Source organism: Apus apus, chromosome W (genome assembly GCF_020740795.1).
Source record: "Apus apus isolate bApuApu2 chromosome W, bApuApu2.pri.cur, whole genome shotgun sequence".
Classification (NCBI taxonomy): Eukaryota; Metazoa; Chordata; class Aves; order Apodiformes; family Apodidae; genus Apus; species Apus apus.
Genome location: NC_067311.1, coordinates 10,884,798 through 10,907,363, shown reverse-complemented (window position 1 = coordinate 10,907,363; position 22,566 = coordinate 10,884,798). Strand labels below are relative to the sequence as shown.

Here is a 22,566-nt window from a genome sequence, read left to right as displayed (position 1 = left end):
TATTGTATCAAACTGTAGCTCTGGTATGGTGTCGCGAGCCGATGCTGTCACAGAGGCTACCGGCCGTCAGGATGCTTCCACGACTTCCCCCCCCCAATGTGGAGGACTCTTTAAAACAGACCGAGGGCACACGCGGCACTCACCTCTTACAGAGGATCGATCGCTGCTGGACTGAATCTTAGGGCGGAGACGAGAAACACCGCCCTGACCACGCCCACAAATTGTTACTGAGACCAATGTTTAGTTTACGAATTAACCGGTTTATTAAGGGTTAACACAAACTGAGGGACCAAGGTTCAGGAGAGGTAGGCTAGGGATATGTCAGGGAAATAATTCAAAAGTACTGTGGTCTTATTAAATGTACACTTCGAGGGAGAGGTGTGGAATCAGTGGAGTAAAAGGGTAGGAGTTGAGCCCGGCAGGAAACCTAGAGAGTGTGTGTGTGTGTGTGTGTGTTTACCCTTCCGTAGCGTGTGGCTCCTGGGATGCGGCTTCTTTCCTGGCTGACAGGGCTTGGTAGCAGGTCCGTGGGGGACCGGCTTCCCGGCAGCAGGGGCGAACCCCCAGCAGCGTCCCGGCAGGCAGGCAGGCAGGCGGGAAGGCGCGGCTTCTCCGTGAGCTGCGGCGAACTCCAATCCCGGGGCAGAGCGGCAGGCGGACCGGGCAGGCAGCTGCGGGCTCCGGTCCGGTTTGGCTCCAGTTCTGGTGTTAGGCTTGGGCAGGCTCAAGCCGGGCAGCGATCCCTCGGGGAGCGGGCTGGCTCCCCGCGGAGCGGGGTACGGGCGGCATCCCTTCGGCTTCTCTGGGCAGCGGTTGCGGGGCATACCTCCCCGTCTCTCCTCTCGGCTCCTCCGGACAGCGGTGCTGGCGTTCCAGGCGGCTTCTGGTACTGCAGCAGGGTCTCCTCCCGGGCGGCAGAGAAAGCAGCGCCTGCAAAACTTGCCCTCTTTTTATAGATCAGAAATCACTGTTCAAATTAACCAATTAGCATTGGCCAGGTACGTACTCTGTCAGAGGCATCTTTAACCTATTGTCCATTTTTCTGCCAGTTATCGTAACCCTTATGCTCTTTTCTTGCTGTGGACTTATCTGGTAGAGCAAGGGGCCTGTTCCAGTCTGTCCTTGGCTAAATCAGCAAAAAGACGCCGCTCTTGCTTTGCTGGCTTGAAAGGCATTTTGTTTAGTCTTATGTGGGGGGAGAGAAGATGGACCATTCCCCACATATGGAAACCAGAAATCTGCCCTCCTGTGTGTAAATCTGTATGATGTATTCAGTCATGGTATCTTCTTTGAATGTGAACTAGAGGATATTAATTCATTTTCATTCTGTCTCTCTCCCTCATTCTTTAAGTTAGGACAGTTTATGGACTGATAACTAGCAGAGTTTCATGTAATATCTAACAAGATAAGTAGTTTATTACAAAACGTGGAAGCGTAAAACTGACTATGAGGCAAGGCTTCTTATATTTGTAATAGCATGCTTGCATTTTTAAAAGAAAAGTCCACTGCTCACCTCAACTCATTTATGAGTTATACTGGTTTTACTTTGTGCAGCTGCAGAAATCAACTTTGATCATGGTGCTGCAGTTACATCAATACAATTCTACTCAACATATAAGAAATGAAAACCCATTATTTTCATTCTAACTAGAGATTTCATTATCTAAACTAAATAAACTGTATTTAAAGTATTCTATTTAATAGAATGCTTTTAGAAAATAAAACTTTAGAGACCTAATACCCTAGTCCTTCTATGAAAATTAATTTTAATCCACCTTATTTTATCTCTAATCTTCTTAGAAATATATTAGGTTAATAATATATGTTATTTTAAAATCTAAAGATATAACAAGTTAAAGAATACCCTGGAGTTTGGGGAATGAAACATTTAAATGAATGTACTAAATTTCTGAATTCTAAGGTGTTACTTATCTTTGCATTACTACGAGCCTACATATTGCTGCACAAAACCAGATTTTCCCCTTTATTTTGTTTTCCACCATTCTCATGCATGTACATAGCTAAACCATGGAAGAACTGGTATTTTTGTTAAGGAGACAGGAATGTATTTCAACCAAGAGGAATATTTCATAAATGCAAAGCTTGAACCAGTAAATAGTGGTCAGAGTCTTTTGATTGTTTCATTGATAGTCAGATACTGCAATTACAAGAAAAAAAAAGTGCAGATAGTTTCCTTTTTCTTGGATTTTTTTTTTGTGGTGTGTGTTGGGTTTTTTTGGTGGTGCTCTGTTTGTTTGGTATGGGGTATTTTTGTTTGCTTGTCTTTCTTCCTTGGTTGTAGTCTGTCTGTCTTTTCACTGAGTGTCACTGATTCTTTACCTGAATTGTTCACAACTCACTTTCATCCTCTCTTCCTCCCTTAATTTTACCCATGCCTGTCCATTCTCTCTAAATAATTCCCCCTCTCCCCCTGTTAGTCTTCCACTCTGCCATTAACCTAGTACTATAGTGAGAAATGGAGTATATATAGAGAGATGAGTTGTTGAGAGGATTTGCATGACATGGCCCAAACCTTGTGCCACTGAAGGCTGTAAATATTTTCTTTGTCCATATTATGGACTGTTTTACCAACCATATATTTACTTTCTACTTAAAAACTTGTGGGTTGGTTTTGTGTTTAGTTTTTTTTTAATCTAACATTTTGATAGGAATTTTCTTTGGAATGTTAATTTGCAGTAAAGGAGAATATACATAATTGATAAGAAAAAAAGGGAAGAAAGTAACATACAGAAGTAGCACTTTGAATGTGAAGTTATTATCCATAGCATAAACTTTTAAAATACTACTTTCCTTGCTATATTGTCTTGGCTTCACTTTTTTATTGTGTATTATTGTTGTCCCGTTAATAACTGACATCATTATGATGGTAGCTTTTAATATATTATTCTCGGTATATGCTGTCCTTTCATTGTTTTCCTTTCACTAAGGGGTACTTTGTATCACCTTTCTGTACACTGTAGTTTCTTCCTCCCTGCAATGTCTTTTACAATATCTGTTGTTTCTTATAAAGCATCAAGAGTCTAAATGAGTATTACTGAATATGCAAGACCTCATTTGCATAAATGTAAAATGAGTTTCTACTTCTCTGAACTGCTACACCCTGATGTGTTGTTTAAAAGTTTTCCAATGCAGCAGTTCTTTGATTTTCTTAATTCAGCTAATATTCACTAACAGTTTCATTTTTTTCAATCTAGAGGTAGGAATGCTCTGCTACTGGTAATAGCTACTGTACAAAGCTGATAATGTAAAATTTTCTAAATATCGATTCTTCTTGCCTAATTGCAAGCTGCTATGATGTAGTACTTTTAACTCTTGTTACAGTTGGGGAATGAAAAACCAAAACACAAAACTTATCTGCCAGTCAAGCCATTAATTGTTGCATGCTGTTCTACATGTATCTTTTCCCCTAACTGCTTGATATTTTGAATTCCCTAAATGAGTGAGTTCAGTAATATTCTTGGTGACATCAAATTTGAGTTCTAGTTTCACTGGACCTCAGTCTCTAGTTCTGGAATTGAATTATTTTTTGCCAGTTGTATAACAGATGCAGTTTTGCTCTCAACACAGCAGATGTAACATTTGGACCCAAATATTCCCATGTGGTTTCATCATATTGTGCTTTTTGTGTAATCTAATCCCATCACTTAATCCATCAGTCTCCCTCTGTCTTTTGTTTACTCTCATCTGTTTACCCACATTGTCATACATAAAAAAAACTTCATAGGGTAAGAGACAGACTTCTTGTATCAGTGTGCTTAGTTCCCAGCTGGTGCAGGCAACCACATTGTGTAACATCTGTATGATCCATCTTTAAAGTAATGGTGTTGCTTATCTATGCTACTACTCCTAATGGAAAGCTCTTCCAAAAAGTGGCAGCTCTGAGGGTGAGAAGCTCCATTCTGATTTTCTTCTTGCTTGCATTCATGGCTGCCATTTATTGTTGTGTTAGCATTGCCCTGTAGCATTCTTCCTTTGTAACCTTCTTTGACTGCCTTGGAGAGAGCAACCACATCCCCCCTTGACCTTTGTTTTGTTAGCTAAACAAATTAGCCCCTTCTAATCTCCTCTTAGAAAGCTTGCTCTTTCCCTGACCATCCTTGCTCTCTGCACTTGTTCCACTCTCAGATCTGGATCTTGCCAGTTCAGGTTTATTATCTTGTATCTGTGGAGAAAGTTTTTATTTTAAGTGTCTGATGTTTACAGCTTTCCCAGGCAATCAGGAAGGGAATGGGAAGAGATTCCCCCCAACACGGTTTGGCTCAGGATCAGCAATTAAACTAGCGACAACAATGCTCTCGATCCCCTTACCCTCCCATCCTGGTAGGGAAGGAGAGAGAGAATAAGGAGACTTTCCGGATTGAAAACTAAGCTACACAGCTTTAATGAAATACTAATGATAGAAGAAAATATGTACAATTATATATGAGTATGTGCAGGAATGTGCAAAACCCCTATCACCTCTCCCCACCCCCAGCAACTCCCACAGCACTCTCCTTAGCAGTTCCAAAATGTCCCAGAGGCAGGAGCTGAGGGGAGAGTGATGAGGGTCAGGAATGCACGAGCCTAGGGATCAACGGTGATGGATGGACAGAGTCCTCCCTGGATGCCGGCCATGGACGGAAGAGAAGGAAAAAAGGAAGAAGGGAGTTAACGTTATCCCTGAATTTATATCAAGTTCTACGTAGATATGTGGATTGGAATACTTTGGTTGGTCAGTTTTGCCATCTGTCTAGTCTGCTCCTCCCTACGGGAGGGTTGCAGATATGACTCTTCAGCTCCTTTAGTATCTGAAGCAGTAGATTCAACAAGCAGAGTAAAATGTCCCTGGTCTCCCAGCAGTAACATAAACATTCAAGTGTTACAGTCCGCTAGCTGGAAAACTTGTGTGCTGCTTATAAAGAGAGTTAACTGAAGGGGGGGGGGGGGAGGAAATCAGTAAAAGGAAAATTGGCTTAATCCTGGCCCAAACCAGGACACCCCCCCCTTGTTTCTGTGTTGCATACAGGATTTCTGGTAAGCCTTAGCTTTGATGCAGTTTCAATCAGGAGAGGAGAGATAATCAGACATGACCTTTTCCTTGTATATGCAACCTATGTGTGAAAGGTCTTCTTACCTTTCAATGACAACTTAAAATCTAAAAGTTTTTTTTTAGCTTTTGTGGCTTTGCTGTTGCAGACTTATTGTGGGAAAAGTTAAGTCCTTTTTTTCTTTTTAATTAAGAATTCCTTATTTATGGAACTAAAGAAGCCACTGAAATTCTGTGTATATGTATATGTATTCGTTTCGGGTAAAGAAACTCCAGTATCGAGTAGTATTGGAAAATGCTCTGGATGTTTGAATCTCATTGGTGTGGCATAAGAAAGAATGAGATAAAAATGACTGAGATAGAAATGACAGTGATCTTTTGGTTTATATGTAATTAGCAAAACTGTTGGCTTGTAAAGTAAGTGTAAGCAAATCACAGTTTCAGCATCTTCAGTAGATGGCATAAATGCTGACAGAAGAAGTCTTTTTACTATTTCGCAAACTGTTAACACAGGAGCCTGTCTATAATAGGTAAATGTATATATATATCAAGTTACTTTCCTTGAATTTATTTTGCTTGTCTTCAGAAAATATAATGTTCTATTTTTGTCATTTCATTAGTAGAAAAATAGTGGATTGTAATCTTTGGAATTTTTTGTTGTTTGGGAACTGCAGTTGAAATTATTGTGATGATCTTTATTTTTTGGTTGGGGGAGTTGGTTTGTGTGTTTTTTTTCTTTGATTTTAATAGTATGGGCTTCCTTACAAAACTGGATGAACAAATTCCTTTTTCAGTAGTTGAATATAAACTGTGCTGTTTTACAGGAAATAAACTAACTAGTTCAGTGGTGACCAAGATTTTGTATTTTTCACTTGACTTTTGCACCTGTAAATTACTGCTTTTGTTTTTGCTAGCTTCTTATATGAAGAATATCTCCTTCTCCAAAACTGGGAAGTAAATATAGCAGCTAATTTCTTAAACTGGTTATGGATTAAGTGCTGTCCACTGCAGTACGAACCAACAGTCATTTTGTTATATATTTTTGAGTTGATACTGTATAACCTGAGCAACTTTTCTTTTGATTGCCTTATCTTACTTCATTTCTGGTGAAGGGTTCTGCTTCTGAGACCAAAAGCTTGTGTTTTGATCGCTTAATGCCATTTGGTATTTAAATTCTACATTGTTCTGCCCACTTTTGAAAAAAATTAATTAGCATGCAGCTGAGGTTATGGTCTGTATTTCATTTATGTTATTGAATTTAAAATTATCTTAAGTAAACTGAGAATTTTAATTTGGTTTTGTTGTTGTTTTTGTTTTTTTAGTGCTTGGGAGATGGGAAGTAATGATAGCTGGCACCTGAACTAAAATATCTGTGTAGACGCTACCATCCCAGAACTTCAGGATGAATGGGGATATGCCTCATGTTCCCATCACTACTCTTGCAGGGATTGCTAGTCTTACAGACCGTAAGTACTCTTCTTTTTTTTTTTTTGTCTTTGTTATGTTCCCTTCTACTTCTTCAGTAAATACCATTTTCAAAATACTAAAAATAGTTTTGTTTTAAAGTTCTTAAAAGTAAATATATTCAAAATCAATTTGGTATTTAAAAATTTAATTTTTTCATTGCTTGAATTAAAAAAAAATATATTAAAAATATGCTAATTTAAAAATGAAATTAACTGTAGATGTTAAAAACCACTCGTAAGTAAACCTGAAACACAGGAATATAATTCAGTAACATATCTGGTTACCTCACAAATAAAGAAAACCATATAAATGATAAAATACTTCTCTAAAACATGCATCACATCATCTTTACTAAAGAGAGAGAGAGAAGAGTAGACTGATGGTCAGCTAGAGAGAGTTATGGAATATGCTGAATATACTTGAAATCTAGTACCTTAGTTTTGGACAAAGTACAAAAAAGTTACTCTAATTAGCAGGTGCAAAGAATGGCTGCTAGAATGGAAATAAGCAGATGAACATATAAGGCTTTTTTCTTGGATGTGCAGCCTACAAAAGGAGCAGATGAGGTGTGTGTGCTGTCTTTAAATACATCAGGAAGACAAAATGCAAAAAAAGAAAAAGAACTGTTTATTATTAAAAGCTGATAATGGTGCAAAACCAAATTATTATAATCTGACCAAAAGTAAATTTCTGGTGGGAGCTAAGATGAGACTTATTACTGTAATGAGGTCCAAGAACAGCCATTCCAATAAGAAAAATTGGAACAAAGATGCATCTTTTTATAAAAGTGTAAGCAAGAGTTTATAGCTTGGTTGACTATCTGAGGATAACTGGACTTAGTGACCCAAGTGTTTCTTCTGAGCTTGTTTTTGGTATTATATTGTTGAAATTTCAAGACTTGCCAAGAGAAACTGAAAGTATATAACCCAGCAATTGAATTTAATTGCCTACAGGGAAAAAAGAAGTTGTATTTGAGGGGAAAACCCCCACATTTTCATGTCTTTCTGATATTCAGAAATATTAAAATTGGAAGATGCTGCTTATGTATTTATATGTGTATATATGTATCATTATGTGTGTCCAATAATGAGCCATCAAGATGCAAATAATAAGCTTCTGGACTAGGGGCAGTTTTCCAGCACTAAGCATTTGCAGGTAAAGTTTGAAAGAAGTCAAAATATTGAACTGGTAGAAGTCATTGGTCAGACTCCTGATGCAAGAGTTTCTTGAAACACTGAACTACCTTTGGTGGGATTAGCCCTTGTGTTAGGTTAATTTGCTTCTTCATCTGTCATATTTATTTGATGTTTAAAAACTCAGGAGTAGGTGAAAGAGAAAGGCTTGTCACTGCCTCACTTTATTTCTCTTTATTTGAAAAGAAGGAACTGGAATGGACAAGTCCTGTTGCCCTAAAACAAGGACATGATGACTAAAGGCAGTAGAGTAGGCTCAATTAACTATCTGAATCTATACTGTTTTAATAAATATATTTTGCTGATCTTGCTATTTTTTTCAAGTTTCAGGGCACAATCAAGGTAATCTAATGCAAATAATGAAAACTAGCTATTTTAATATATTCTATACTTTTATTTGAATGGCAGTTTATTTCTAAATACAAGCATGATGTACATTGTATGAGGAAAAAGCCCTGGAATTCTGTCCTTCCCACCCTTTAAAAAATAAATAAATTTCAAAATATAAAAGAGCCAAAAGAGTATATTTCACAGTTGTGTTGTTTTTTTTTCTGAAGCTATTTCTAATGTAATCAGCCTGGGAATTTGAAGTCAGAGTCAACTTGTTTTCATCACAGAATCGCAGAATCACCAAGGCTGGAAAAGACCTTTAGGATCATCAAGTCCAGCCTATGCCTTAACACCACCACAACAGCTAGCCCATGGCACCAAGTGCCACATCCAGCCTTTCCTTAAACACATCCAGGGAGGGTGCCTCCACCACTTCCCTGGGAAGTCCATTTCAATGTCTAATCACCCTCTCCTTGAGGAAGTACTTCCTAATATCCAACCTAAACCTCCCCTGGCACAGCTTCAGGTTGTGCCCTCTTGTCTTCTTGCTAGTTGCCTGGGAGAAGAGCCTGAACCATGAAAGCGACTTTCCTGTGTAGTAGACTTTTTGGCCTCTTCTGGCTTGCTCTCGTCTCTGTAGCCCTGCCAAATCATCTGGTCAAGGCTTCTTATTTGGTACACTTCCTTTTTGTTCCTGTATACTTAAGAATGCCCTCTGAAAGTATGGTGTGCTCATTTATAATCTGATTGAAATATTGTGATAGGTGTTTTCATTATACAAATCTTTTACCAAGATTTGTGAATAGGTATATTGACTGAATTGACATTTTAGTGATCATTCCAACCAATGATACTAGCCTTTTCTTGAGAAGATTGCTTACATAGAACTGAGTACAACAGGAGAAGAATAAACTGAGAATTTAATTAGTGGCTTAAATTGGTTGTTGGGTTGTTTAGGTTTTTTGGTGGTGGGGTTTATGATTTTGGTTATTTTTTAATCTACCCATTCCATACAAAGTGGAAACACTAATTAAATATGAAGGTCACAGTAGAAAACTTAAAGCATATGATCAATGTACTTATAGTACTACATGCAACTACAAGGATTTTGAATTTTCTTCTTTCCCTTTATCCATGCTTTCAGCTCCAAGAGAAAACTGCCATAACATTAAATAACTTAATATTCTGGAATGTTTAAAAGTATGTTTTTATTCATAATACTTGCCTTAACACAGTTAAATATTTATATGAAAATAATAATATAACTTATGGACTCAACTGCATTACATTATTTAAAGCAGAGTCCAGCCTTTGTCCAGCCAGTTGTCAGGTTTTCTTTCTTAATCAGGTGAGGGAATAAGAAGGTGTCCATCTTCGTATGTTTGTGTTTCATGAAATGATTGTGAACTCCTTTCTGTTTTCTGGTAATAGTTTTGAACCAGCTGCCTCTTCCATCACCTTTACCTGCTACAACAACAAAAAGCCTGCTTTTCAATGGACGGATAGCTGAAGAGGTGAACTGCCTTCTGGCCTGCAGGGATGAAAATCTGGTTTCACAGCTTGTCCACAGTCTCAATCAGGTGTCAACAGATCACATGTATGTATTTTGAACTTCAATTGTATCAGATCACCATCCTTATTCCTTGAAATTAAAATGAACTGAACTGAGAAGGATGTTTGAGAGAATCTGAAAATTAGAATGTACAGGGTTTTGATTAGGCTTGCTTATCAGATTACCGCTGTATAAGAGTCAATTGTTACAGCCAATCAGAATGTTAGTAATTGTCTGACTGCCCTTAAGCATAACTTTTTTTTTTTTTAATAAATCTACTGATGGTTTCATTCTTGCTAGTTAGGAGTGCAAACTTTGTGCTATTGATTGTGCAATAGCCATTTCTGTTCCACTTTGGTTAATAATGCACATAGACAAATTATATACCCAGTATTACACAAAAATATACTTTTTTGAGAAACCCATATAAGACCTATGTCAGTTCTGATACTGAACTTAAATATTTTAAGAATTAAAACAGCAAGTATGCTAACATCTCTTTTTGTTAATATAGGTGTTTTTTTTTTTCATTTTTCTTTGGTGTGTTTTGAATAGTCTTATTTTGACAGCCCTGTCTTTTTCCTATATGTTCCAATCAATTGTTTTGATCAAATAGAAGTAGCTTTTAAAACTCCTCAAAGCAAACAATAAGCGAAAGCACAGGTGCCTTTATAGAAATTCCATTACATTTTTGATGGTTCAAAGGGAATCCTGTGATGTCAAAGAAATGCTAATTTTTCCTTTTTAAAATAAAAGATTCTCAAAATTTTGGGCTGCAACATGAATGTTATACATTCGTGCATATCTTATTTTCACTCCTACAATAATACTTGATGTTATGCCAAAGTGGTCTTTTATAAAGAAGATCACGATACCAAAGTGAGCACAAGAAGCTTTTTATGACAGTCATTTCAAGTGCTTATTAACATAAAATAATTTTGAAGGCTAGTAAGAAGACCTCTTCTTCCATTCCTTAATCAAGAGAGGAAAAAAATATGGAGGCAGGGAACAGTGCTTTGCAGAGTTGTTTTTATCTATATTATAGCAGTAAATTGTCATCTTTTGTTTTGTTTTGGTTGGGTGTGCTGGGTTTTTTTTAATTTTTACTTGACTCATGATTTCTTATGATTTGAAAATGCATTTGCCTCTTTATTTGCTTACTTCCACAATTCCAGAGAATTGAAAGATAACCTTGGCAGTGATGATCCAGAGGGAGATATACCAGTCTTGCTTCAGGCTATCCTGGCAAGGAATCCTAATGTTTTCAGGGAGAAAAGCATGCAAAGCAGATATGGGGTACAAAGCGGTAAGGATTTCTGATTATTTATTGATTGTGTTTTATGTTGTTCTGTAAGTTTAGAGGACTGATAGTAACCACAAATATATATGGAGCACAAGAGTGATATTTATGCCTTACCTGATATTTGATAGTGATTGTATTAGAATAAGCATGGAAATAAACTCTACCGTGTATTTTTATAAAAAATAATGCTTAATTTCACTACAAAGTTTACTTTCTAGGATGAGTGATTTTATTTTATTTTAAAGTAATTTTATTTGAATTTCTTTATGACTAGGTTAATATATTTGATCTATATATATTTCATCTATATGAATATATATATTCACATATATAAAGCTATCAAAAAGGGGGGAAAGGATTCTTGGCCAGGAGTTAGCAGGGCTCATTGAGAGAGCTTTAAACTAGGCTTTAAGGGGGTAGGGGACAAAACTCCTGGATGGTTTGATTTCCAGGGCACCGGGCCTGCTGGCATTAGATGGGAAGACCCTGTCCCGCAGGGGACAAAGGCTCCTAGGGCAGGAGTTAGCAGGGCTCATTCACAGAGCTTTAAACTACATTCGAAGTGGGAGGGGGTTGTAGCTGGGTTTGAACTACTGGGGCATTGTTCTAATATTAATGAAGACCAGAAGGCCTCCCGCCTCCCAAGGTGCCACCAGTGTGCTCAGCTCGGTCCCTGAAATGCCTGCACACCAATGCACGCAGTATGGGGAATAAACAGGAGGAGTTAGAGGTCTGTGTGCGGTCCAAGGGTTATGATCTGGTGGCAATTACAGAAACATGGTGGGACAGCTCACATGACTGGAATGTGGTCATGGATGGCTCTGTCCTTTTTAGGAAAGACAGGTCAGCAAAGCGAGGTGGTGGAGTTGCTCTTTATGTGAGAGAGCAACTAGAATGTATTGAGCTCTGTCCAGGGGCCAATGAGGAGCAAGTGGAAAGTCTGTGGGTACAAATTAAGGGGCAGGCTGGAATGGGAGATACAATTGTGGGGGTCTGTTACAGACCTCCTGATCCGGACAAGGGAGTTGATGAGGGCTTTCTACAGGCAGCTGAAAGCAGCCTCGCAGCTACAGGCCTTAGTCCTCATGGGGGATTTTAACTACCCTGATATTTGCTGGAAGGCCTACTCAGCCAGCCATTCAGTCTAGGAGGTTCCTCCAGTGCACTGATGATAACTTCTTGATACAAATGGTGGATAAACCAAACAGGAGAGGAGCGCTGCTGGATCTTGTACTCACCAACAAGGAGTGTCTGGTTGAAGCGGTGACAGTCAATGGCTGCCTTGGCTGCAGTGATGGTGGAGTGCAGGATCCTGTGTGGGAGGAACATAATACCTAGCAGGACCAGAACCCTGGACTTCCACAGGGCCAACTTTGGCCTCTTCAATCAATTACTGAGAGAAGTCCCATGGGACAGGGTACTAGATGGTAAAGGGGCTCAAGATAGTTGGTCAACATTCAAGGACCACTTTTTGCAAGCTCAGGATTAGAGCATCCCAATGGGTAGGAAATCAAGTAAGGGAGCCAGGAGAACCGCATGGTTAAACAAGGAACTACTGGGCAAACTCAAGTGGAAAAACAGAATCTACGGATCATGGAAGGAGGGGCTGGCCACTTGGGAGGAATATAGGACTGTTGTCAGAGGATGTAGGGAGGCAACTAGGAAAGCTAAGGCCTCCTTGGAACTTAACCTTGCTAGGGAGGTCAAAGACAATAGAAAGGGCTTCTTCAAATACATTGCAGATAGAACTAACACTAGAGGCAATATAGGCCCACTGCTGAATGAGGTGGGTGCCCTGGTGACAGAGGATATAAAGAAGGCAGAGGTACTGAATGCCTTCTTTGCCTCTGTCTTTACTGCTGCAGACTCTCCTCAGGAGCCCCAGATCCCTATAGCCCCAGAAGGAGTCAGGATGAAGGAGGAGTTTCCTTTGGTAGATGAGGATCAGGTTAGGGATCAGTTAAGCAGTCTGGACATCCATAAATCGATGGGTCTGGATGGAAAACACCCGCAGGTGCTGAGGGAACTGGCGGAGGTCATTGCTAGGCGACTCTCCATCATCTTTGGTAAGTTGTGGGCAACAGGAGAGGTGCCTAAGGACTGGAGGATAGCAAATGCCACTCCAGTCTACAAGAAGGGCAAGAAGGAGGACCCGGGTAACTATAGACCGGCCAGCAACCTGGAAAGGTGATGGAACAACTTGTTCTTGGCACTATCTCTAGGCATATCAAGGACGAGGGGGTCATTAAGAGCAGTCAACATGGTTTTACCAAGGGGAAGTCATGTTTGATCAACCTTATAGCCTCCTATGAGGAAGTAACTAGGTGGATAGATGATGGTAGGGAGGTAGATGTGGTTTATCTTGATTTCAGTAAAGCAGTTGACACTGTCTCCCACAGCATCCTCATAGATAAACTGAGGAAGTGTGGTCTTGATGGTCAGGTAGTGAGATGGATCAAGAACTGGTTGAAAGGAAGAAGTCAGAGAGTTGTGGTCAACGTGACAGAATCTAGTTGGAGGTCTGTGACTAGTGGAGTCCCTCAGGGGTCGGTACTGGGACCGGTACTATTCAGTATTTTCATCAATGACCTGGATGAGGGAACAGAATGTACCCTCAGCAAGTTTGCTGATGACACTAAACTGGGAGGTGTGGCTGACACACCAGAAGGCTGTGCTGCCGTTCAGCAAGACCTGGACAGGCTGGAGTGTTGGGCAGGGAGAAACTTGATGAAATTCAACAAGGGCAAGTGTAGAGTCTTGCATCTGGGGAAGAACAACCCCATGTACCAGTAGAGGTTGGGGGCTGACCTGCTGGAGAGCAGTGTAGGAGAAAGGGACCTGGGGGTCCTGGTGGACAGGAGGATGACCATGAGCCAGCAATGTGCCCTTGTAGCCAAGAAGGCCAATGGCATCCTGGGGTGTATTAGAAAGGGTGTAGTTAGTAGGTCAAGGGAGTTTCTCCTCCCCCCTCTTCCGCCTTGGTGGGGCCGCATCTGGAATATTGTGTCCTGTTCTGAGCCCCTCAGTTCAAGATGGACAGAGAACTGCTTGAAAGAGTCCAGTGCAGAGCCACAAAGATGATCAAGGGAGTGGAACATCTCCCTTATGAGGAAAGGCTGAGGGAGCTGGGTCTCTTTAGCTTGGAGAAGAGGAGACTGAGGGGTGACCTCATCAATGTTTACAAATACATTAAGGGCGAGTGTCTGGAGGACAGGGCCAGGGTTTTTACAGTGATGTCCAGTGATAGGACAAGGGGCAATGGCTGCAAACTGGAGCATAGGAGGTTCCATGTAAACATCAGTGTCACCGTTTGACTCAGGTCCCACAACAATGCTCTCGATCCCCTCCCCCTCCCACCCAGGTAGGGAAGGAGAGAGAGAAAAAGAGAGAGACTTGGCTGGATTGAAAACTAAACTACACAGCTTTAATGATTTAATTATATACAGGTATGTTCTGGTATGTGCAAGAGCCTCTCGCCTCCCCCCACCCCCAGCAACTCCCACCACACTCCCCTGAGCTGGAACAGTCCCGAGAAATCCCGGAGCTGCTGCTGGAGAAAGCGGAGAGTGATGAGGGTCAGGAGAGCTCGAGCCTAAGGGCTGACGGTGATGGATGGACGGAGTCCTCCCCGGACGCCGGCCATGGACGGGAGAGAAGGGAAGAAGCAGGAAGGAAGTTGTCTTCTGTGACCTCTGACCTTCCTCTGAGCTTACGTAGATATATGGAATGGAATATCTCTGGCCAGTTTTGCTGTCTATCTAACTCAGCCTCCTATGGGGAGGTCACAGATCTCCCCGTAGTGTCTGAGCCAGCAGAGTGAAGGTGCGACCTTGAAGCCCCAGCAGTTAGAAAAGCATTCCAATGTCTTATCAGCCTAGCTAGAACAGAATGTTGCTAGTTAAAAGAAAGCTCACTGAAGAAAATAAAAAAATCAGTAAAAAGGCTTCATCCTGGCTCAAACCAGGACATTTAGAAAAAACCTTTTTGCTGTGAGAGTGACAGAGCACTGGAACAAGCTGCCCAGAGAGGTTGTGCAGTCTCCTCCTCTGGAGACATTCCAAACCCGCCTGGACATGTTCCTGTGTGATGTGCTCTAGGTGATCCTGGTCTGGCAGGGGGGTTGGACTAGATGATCTTTTGAGGTCCCTTCCAACCCCTAAGATTCTGTGATTTGCCTTGGTAAATTAATAAAGTTGGGAAAATATGCCTTGATCTTACTGAAAATCTGTATGATTATAGTGTATTATTGTAGTAATAGTTCTGGAGTAAGGAATAAGGTTGAATAAACCATACTTAACAGCCCTTCCCTGCCATTCCTCTTCTCAGCAATTTGTGATGCCCTACACATCTTAATGTAGGTAAAAAGCTTTTCTGAGGTTTAGTGTGATATTCTGCTAGATTGAGGGTAGAGACCAAGCAAAAGATTAATCATACAGATTCCACTTGCAGATCTAGAGACTTGTTAATTTGCACCTTAAATCTTTTATTTAAATCCTAAACTATGAAATGAGTTGTAAAATTTCAAAGTATGAGAATAAAGCTTTGCTAGCACTTTATAGATAAAAGTGTTACTGGAGTATGCAGGGGATAGGAAGAGTACAGTGTTTTTGGAGGGGAAAAATAATGAGATTATTATGTTTGTTCACCTAGGATACTCAGAAAGCCATACAACATTTGAAAAGAATACTTACTAAGTATACTTACTAAGGACTGAACAAGTAATGTTCCTTTAAAGAATGTATATATTTTCTGGAATGAAAATGTGCTAAATATTTAGTAGCTCATTGATACATATATCCTGAAATTTAAGCTCTGAAAACAGTCTACAGATTATGGTTTTCTGATAGCTGTGGCAGAATATGATTTTTCCAGCTGTGGGAAGAATTGTGACTGGCCTGCCAGTTTGCAGAATGGTTCCACAAAGAACATACTCTTGAATCAGGGTTTTGCACCAGTTTTGTAGAGTATAATAATTTTTTTGCCAGTGCAAAAGGGAGACATTGTTTCTGAAATGATTTGTTCTAGCAGAGACTTCTGAAAGAAGATAAAGTGAGTTAATTTCTCTCTAAGTTTTGCTAATTCTGTGCCTCAGAGGGGGAAACACTTTTCTATCTTGATTCCATAAGTTAAGCATAATCCTTAATGAAACAAAAGCACCTCTGTCTTTAGTAAATGTGCTTTGGCCTATGCATGAAGGAAGGTACTAGTACAGAGTAAAAAATAATTCAACACGAAACTTAAAAGAATAGTTGATGTTATTTTAATGGAGTTAAAGTGTTTTCATAGAACCAGAAGAGATCAGACTTTAAAAATTCCTTGAATATTAAATTTTATTTTACTGTCGTGGTTTGGGCCCAACACGACAACAAAAGGAACATCCACATGGCCGCTCACTCAACTTCCCCCCCCCCACACACTCTGGGGTGAGGAGGACAAAGCTCATGGGTTGAGACAAAGGACCAGGAGGGTTCTTCACCGATTAAGGTCCTGGGCAAAACAGACTCAACTTGGGGAAAAAATAATAATTTCACACTAATCAAACACACACAGGACACAGACATCACAAAGAGCAGGGCTTGCATATGTTACCCCCACCCCTCCCTTCTTCCCAGGCCCAAATCCCTTTGTTCCCGGTTTCTCTCCCTCCTTCCCCCCAGCGGCACAGGGGGATGGGGATGGGGTTTGGAGTCAGTTCACAGGCTGGTGGTTCCTGCTGCTCCTTCCTCCTCAGGAAGAAGGATTCCTTACAGTCCTGCCCTGCTTCCCCATGGGGTCCCTCCCACGGGAGAGTCCTCCACGAACCTCTCCTTCATGAGTCCTTCCCACGAGGTCCAGAGCTGCTCCAGCGTGGGCTTCCCACAGAGCCACAGGCCCCTTCGGGAACAGCCAACTCCCCTCGTGCCGGGGTCTTCCAAGGCTGCGCAATCAGAGTCCACTGGCAGCAAATCCTCTGGCCACAAAATCCAAGTCCACTGGCCAAGTTCACCCCTCCTGGTGCCCCCAGGGACTGTTCCGCCACGTTCCTCCATGAGTGCAGGGGCACAGCTGCCATCTTGCCATGGGTTGCAGGGAAACTTCTGCTAGGGCACCTTCTTCCCCACCAACCACCAGCACCGCTCTCCTTCCCCAGCACCGCTTTTCTCCTCCAGTAGAGTTCTTCCTTCAGGCGTTATAGCCGTTCTTTCGTATGTTAATCAGAGAGGCGCATCTATTGTCCCTCTAATGAATCTTTGGCTGGGTTTTGGAAGCAGGGGGAGCTTCTCAGCTTCTTACCGGAGCCACTCCTGGGGCCCTGCCCCCGCTGCCAAAAAAAACCCCACCAAACCAAACCAGAACGTTTGTACCAGTGCAAAGATTGCAATGTAAGTGTGAAATTGGAAAAATTGAAAGAAAAGGGGAAGAGGGGAAGAGCATAGCTGTAGACCAAGTATTTTGAGAAAAAGCTGGCCCTGGAATGAATATTTGGAAAAGCTTGGCAAAGTGTGACTATTTTCTATGGAAAAAAGCCACACTCTTACCTGGAAACAGGAGGATCTTTAAGCTAGATGCTGGCAAATTGTGGTAACCTTATTAACTGTTAATACATCCCATTCAGGTTTCCAAGGTCAAAGGAGGATATATTGATGTGTTATGGCAGCATAGGTTAGGTTTTCTTCTGCTTTTTGAACAGATTTTGTAATCTCTCTAGAGTCATGATTTGTAGAACAATTGGGGATTTGGTAGAGCTCTTATGTAATGCATATTGCCAGCTAGAGTAATGAAATTTAGTATCTTTTGTAGTATTTCAAATTCATCTCTTCTGAATATTGTCCTTCTGCCTTCTGTTCAGTCTAGCATGTGATGAAGTCAATGCTGGGTACTGTGACCCAGTATTTGTAATGCCCAGATTTGAGAAGGAACGAAGGCAGCAGGACCCCCTGTCAGTTTACTCAGCCTGGGGTGGACCTCTGCACTGTGATCCCTTGAGTATCAGTTGCAGCATTAGTTTGGACAAACTGAACTCAAATTAATTTCTCCCAGCCTTCTTTTCTAACACAATAACAGAAAGACCACCTGGCTTACATTAAATGTGGAATACAATTCTTGGCTCACTACAATTTGTCAGGAAATAAAGGCGTCTTCAGAAAGCTAAGTATTATGTTTTGTATACTTGTGAATATAAGTTAAAGCACAAACAGAATTCTGTGCTGATATTTTTTTTCCAAGGTCATATTGATTTGTAGTTCAACACTAAGTTTGGAGTGAGAATTGGTTTTAGTTATAATGAACAAATAGTGCAAGAAAGATGTATTATGTGGATACTTTTTTTGCTTTGTGCCCTGGGCGCACACCCCTCCCTCCACCCCTGCCACCTCCATCCCCAAAAAATTGCTGGCATATTTATTTTCAGGTAATGTAGCAGCAGTGTTCAAACTCTTATTCCCTGTCTTTTGATAATAGTCCCATTGTTGAAACAGTCTTCATACTGATTAGATTTTTTGTTAGATTTTTTAGACTGATTTTCTATTACTAGGTTGTCTTAACAGACTGAGTCATATCACCGTGCGGCATAAGGCCTAATTTTGTACAAGAGCAGCATGCTAATTTTATTTTAGACCTTTTTAATCAGATGACAGAGAAAGTTCTGGGTGCCATATTTCAACTATATCTGTCTTGCATCTTATAGTGTATGAGTGAAGTGGATTTTAACATAATTATTTATATAAATTAAGATATTATTTAGTTCCGTTTTTCATGATAATTTTTTTCTTTTCCCTTTCAATAATTTGACTTTGTCTTTCAGCAGATATGTGTTAGAAGATCATCTAAAATAATGTGTTGCAATAGGTTAGTATTCATAAAATAGCTTAGGGTGCAGAAAGAACTTAAAATTAGCTTTAAACTATTTGCCACAACTTGTGCATTTTTGAGGATTTTCCATAAATACCAATTAGATTTTTTTATACAAGAATTGCAGTGCACGTGTGCCTGTAAAAGGGAAAAACTTTGTAGATGTATGGTTTCAATAAGTATTTAACTGAAAAATCACCTGTTGATGATCAGTCCTAATTTAAGCATGCATGATGCTGTAATACAATTTAATCATACAAGACTTTTTCTGTGACTTTGAGCTGTGTTTTTGTATAGTACGTTCTTCAGCATTTAGTAGGAATGCTAAAATGGATTTATGTGTATCGTTTTTTTCCAAGGGGAAAAAAAAAAGTAAGACTGGGAGTATGTATTAAGGAAACTCATTCTAGCAATATTATTAGGATGATGTTTTCTCAAAACTGAACGTTGCCAACTGTCAAAATTAAAGTTGCATTTAAAATAAATTCTTAAGTAATTTAAGGTATGGAAACGCAGAGTGGAGCCATAAATCTGCTGCTTATGACAACATTGTAATAAATATACAAGAAAATATTTTAGTGTTAATAGCCAGACTAATTTCAGCTCCTTTTTAGACTAAATATTGGGGGGCTATTTTTCCTCATTACGTAATTTTAGGCAGACTTATTATCTTTATGGAAACTTTGGAGACACTGTTGGGGTGGGGTTTTTTTGTTTGTTTGGGGTTTTTTTTCTGTTGGTTAGGGGTTTTCTTGTGTGTTGGTTGTTTTTTTTTTTTGTTGCGGGAGTTAGTTTTGATTTGTTTTTTTTGAGTTATCTAGATTGTATCCCCCATGTTGCCCCCCCACCCCCCCCCCCCCCCCCCCCCCCCCCCGAGATAGATAACTGTTTGTTACATAATATTGTTTTTAAATGGCATTAAAAATTGATTAATTTTTATATTTGTTGTCATTCTTTTAAACCAAAACCTACTGCATCTCTGGTTTAAAATGTGTTTTAAATTTAGGGAGGAGAAAACAAATAGTTATGTCTTTGTATTTTAAAAGTGCAATTTGTGCTTTAAGCATAAAATGAAACTTTGTATAGTTCATATTCATGCAGGCACATTCTGTCATCTTTTTGTACATGAATGTTAAGGGTTACTAGTTTGACTAACTACTACCTAGCTGTGATGAGAGTGGCTGTGAGAGGCAAGCTAGCAGTGGATATGCGGGGATCTACCTCCAACACAAAACCCCTCGAGTTCTTCCTCTGCGCGAGGCAACCAGCGTCTATTTAAACAAATTTTGCAGGAGTTGAGGAGTCCCCTTCTGTTACTCGGGGCAACGAAATGTCCGCTGTACTGAAGTATAAAGGTCTCTGATTTTTATTTTTTTTCAGCACAACACGGGATTTGTATTCTTGCTCTGGGCTAGGTTGTGTGCGCTAATGTATTTTGAATGCAGTACTTTATACCCACTGGGAGGTAGTAACGACTGTATTCCTGGGGGATTATCACATCTCTGCAAGGGAGAGGGGAAAAGAGGGTGACAGCTTTGCTTGTGGGAATATTGCAGTAATTGAAATCGGTGATTGTAATTCAAGGATTGATGGCTCCCAAACATTACTGTCAGCCTTCTATCTAAACTTTGGTTTAAAGTATTTGCATTACTGATGTGCTTTTACCCATGGCTGTGGATCAGTTCCTGTTACTTCCCAAGCTGCAATGTGCACGTTAATTCTGACGCTGTTTTAGCTCCAAGGCATTAATTTCTGTCATTAAAACAATCTGGTTAAAAGTAATAAGTTTTTGTGTGCATACATCACTTCAACTTCCAGTGTCGTGGTGGTTAGGAAATTTTTTATACCTGTATTAGAGAGAGGAAAAAAAAGATTCCTTTGAATTCTCCCTAATAAAGATGTGAGTTAGTTTCAAGCACATTGGTACTTGTGGCTTGCAATCTAGTATGACTGAATTTCCAAAGGACTGTGGAAATCTACAGGCTGTGGGAGTCTACAGGTAGGATATTGGTGGTTCTTTGCAACTGAAAATATTTCAGCACCATCTTTGATAACATTCCTTCTAAGTGTGGTAGAGGCAAGAAAGGAACCACTAAGGCATTATGGGAGCAGGGAGAATATCTTGCACCACTTAGCCTGAGATGATTGTTTGCTGTAATTGTTCTAAAAAAGGGAGATAAGTTTTCTGTGTTCTTCCAACTTGTTGTGAAGTTTCCAAATTATTTACTTATTGGCACAATGAGTACTGTACACACCAGTCTGGGGTGTGGAGTATATGTCTTGTTATAAAATGTTTTTATTTACTAGCAGGTTTTTGGCTAAGGAACAGAGGTAGGAACTACTGTTGATATTCTTAATTGAATTAATATTGCTTTAGGGAACACTCTTTTTATGTCATGGTGTAAAATAGACATCTTACATGGAATCAGTCTTTTAAAAATTATTTTCTAACAGTTGTAGGTAGAAGATGTTGATTTATGTAAAGTTTGTAATCTCTTTGTATATAATTTCTGAAATGAGAGACTTTATTGGTTAAAAAGGAAATGCATGTAAAGTAATGCTGCTATCTTCTTCTTAACAGGGATGATGATGTCGCAGTTTAATATTTCTCAGAATTCCATGCGAGGTAGTCCTGCATCTTCCAGTTATCAACAAACCACAATCTCACATAGCCCTTCCAGGTAACACTTTCTTTTAAATGGGGTGGAATGGGCAGTGAACTGCAAATTCTTCCTGCAGTGACAGTCAATTATTGTTGCAAGTATGTGAATGGAAGTATCAAGGCAAATTTTGCATTTGTCTGACAGCATGTTTCTTCAGCTGGCAAAGAAACATCTTTTTGTTAGTGAATAATCTTTGTATTCTAAGGACTAGTAATGATTTCCTGCTGTCTCTCCCTCCCATAATTTTGGCAAAATTTCTTTCCTGCTTAAGGAATCTTCCTGCCTCCTGTCACCCCTCCAGCTGTTCTCTACCTGTGGCAGAGGCTGAGACTGGTGGCAGGATAGGAGAGAAGAGGCTATGTATTCTGGCATGTATAACAGTACCAAAGTGACAAGAGGGTGGGAAAGAAAGCTTGTAAAAGCATGAAGTACTGCTGTAATTGTTATACAAAAGGCTGCTCAGAGGATGATAGGCCCAGTAGTTTGGCCAGTCTTCCAGCAGCTTCCTCATCAACTTTCTGGTTCTTTTTCAAATTTAGAGTGTTGACAAGTAGCATGTACTTATAATTCAGGCCTTTGTTAATATAATAAAGTACTCTGGATTAGAGGAGAGTTCTGCATGTAGTTTCAGCCCAGTTATCGAGCTTTAACAGGTTTCATCTCCAGTTATTAGATATCATTATTAAAATAAGCTTATTTTACCTCAGGTTAGTGTAAGTGTTTTGGCAAATGAAATACTCTGTATCTGCACAAAAAACAGTTCACTTTTTTACTTTTATATGTAAAAGGGATATCGAAGAAGGTTTTTTGAATCTTGACTATTACAATGTGCTAAGTCTTCTCAAAATCCTTGAAAAATCCTTGTGTTTATATACTTTGCTATTTCTTTCTATGGAAGCTTACCTTCATAGAGTTGCTATCTAGAACTGAGGGTTGTGAAAGCATGTATTGTACTTTCTGAAGTATTTATTTGGTTTATGTTTATTTTGAAAAGCTCATTATGAATGTAAGTTATAATAGACATGTATTATTGTCACAAGCCTATTTTTTCTTATGGCTTTCTGTCTTTAGGATGAGTCTAAGATAAAACCAGTGAAGAAATAAGTTGTATTCAGTGGACTTTGGGTCAGGTCCTGCCTAACTGCCTATCACATTCCTATATCTTGGCATTATAGTTCTGT

At 39.8% G+C, this 22,566-nt stretch overlaps 1 protein-coding gene across 3 annotated transcripts in view; it reads left to right on the top strand.

The window, feature by feature from the left end:
• LOC127395154 (nipped-B-like protein) overlaps positions 1-22,566 on the top strand; it is a 176,805-nt gene that overhangs the window by 38,827 nt on the left and 115,412 nt on the right. For all 3 annotated transcript variants that reach the window (XM_051641622.1, XM_051641625.1, XM_051641623.1), the window contains exons 2-5: positions 6,370-6,513; positions 9,469-9,634; positions 10,765-10,895; positions 21,304-21,403. In XM_051641622.1, the coding sequence (XP_051497582.1) occupies positions 6,450-6,513; positions 9,469-9,634; positions 10,765-10,895; positions 21,304-21,403 (461 nt within the window). In that variant the 5' untranslated portion in view covers positions 6,370-6,449. The remainder of the gene's footprint in view (positions 1-6,369; positions 6,514-9,468; positions 9,635-10,764; positions 10,896-21,303; positions 21,404-22,566) is intronic.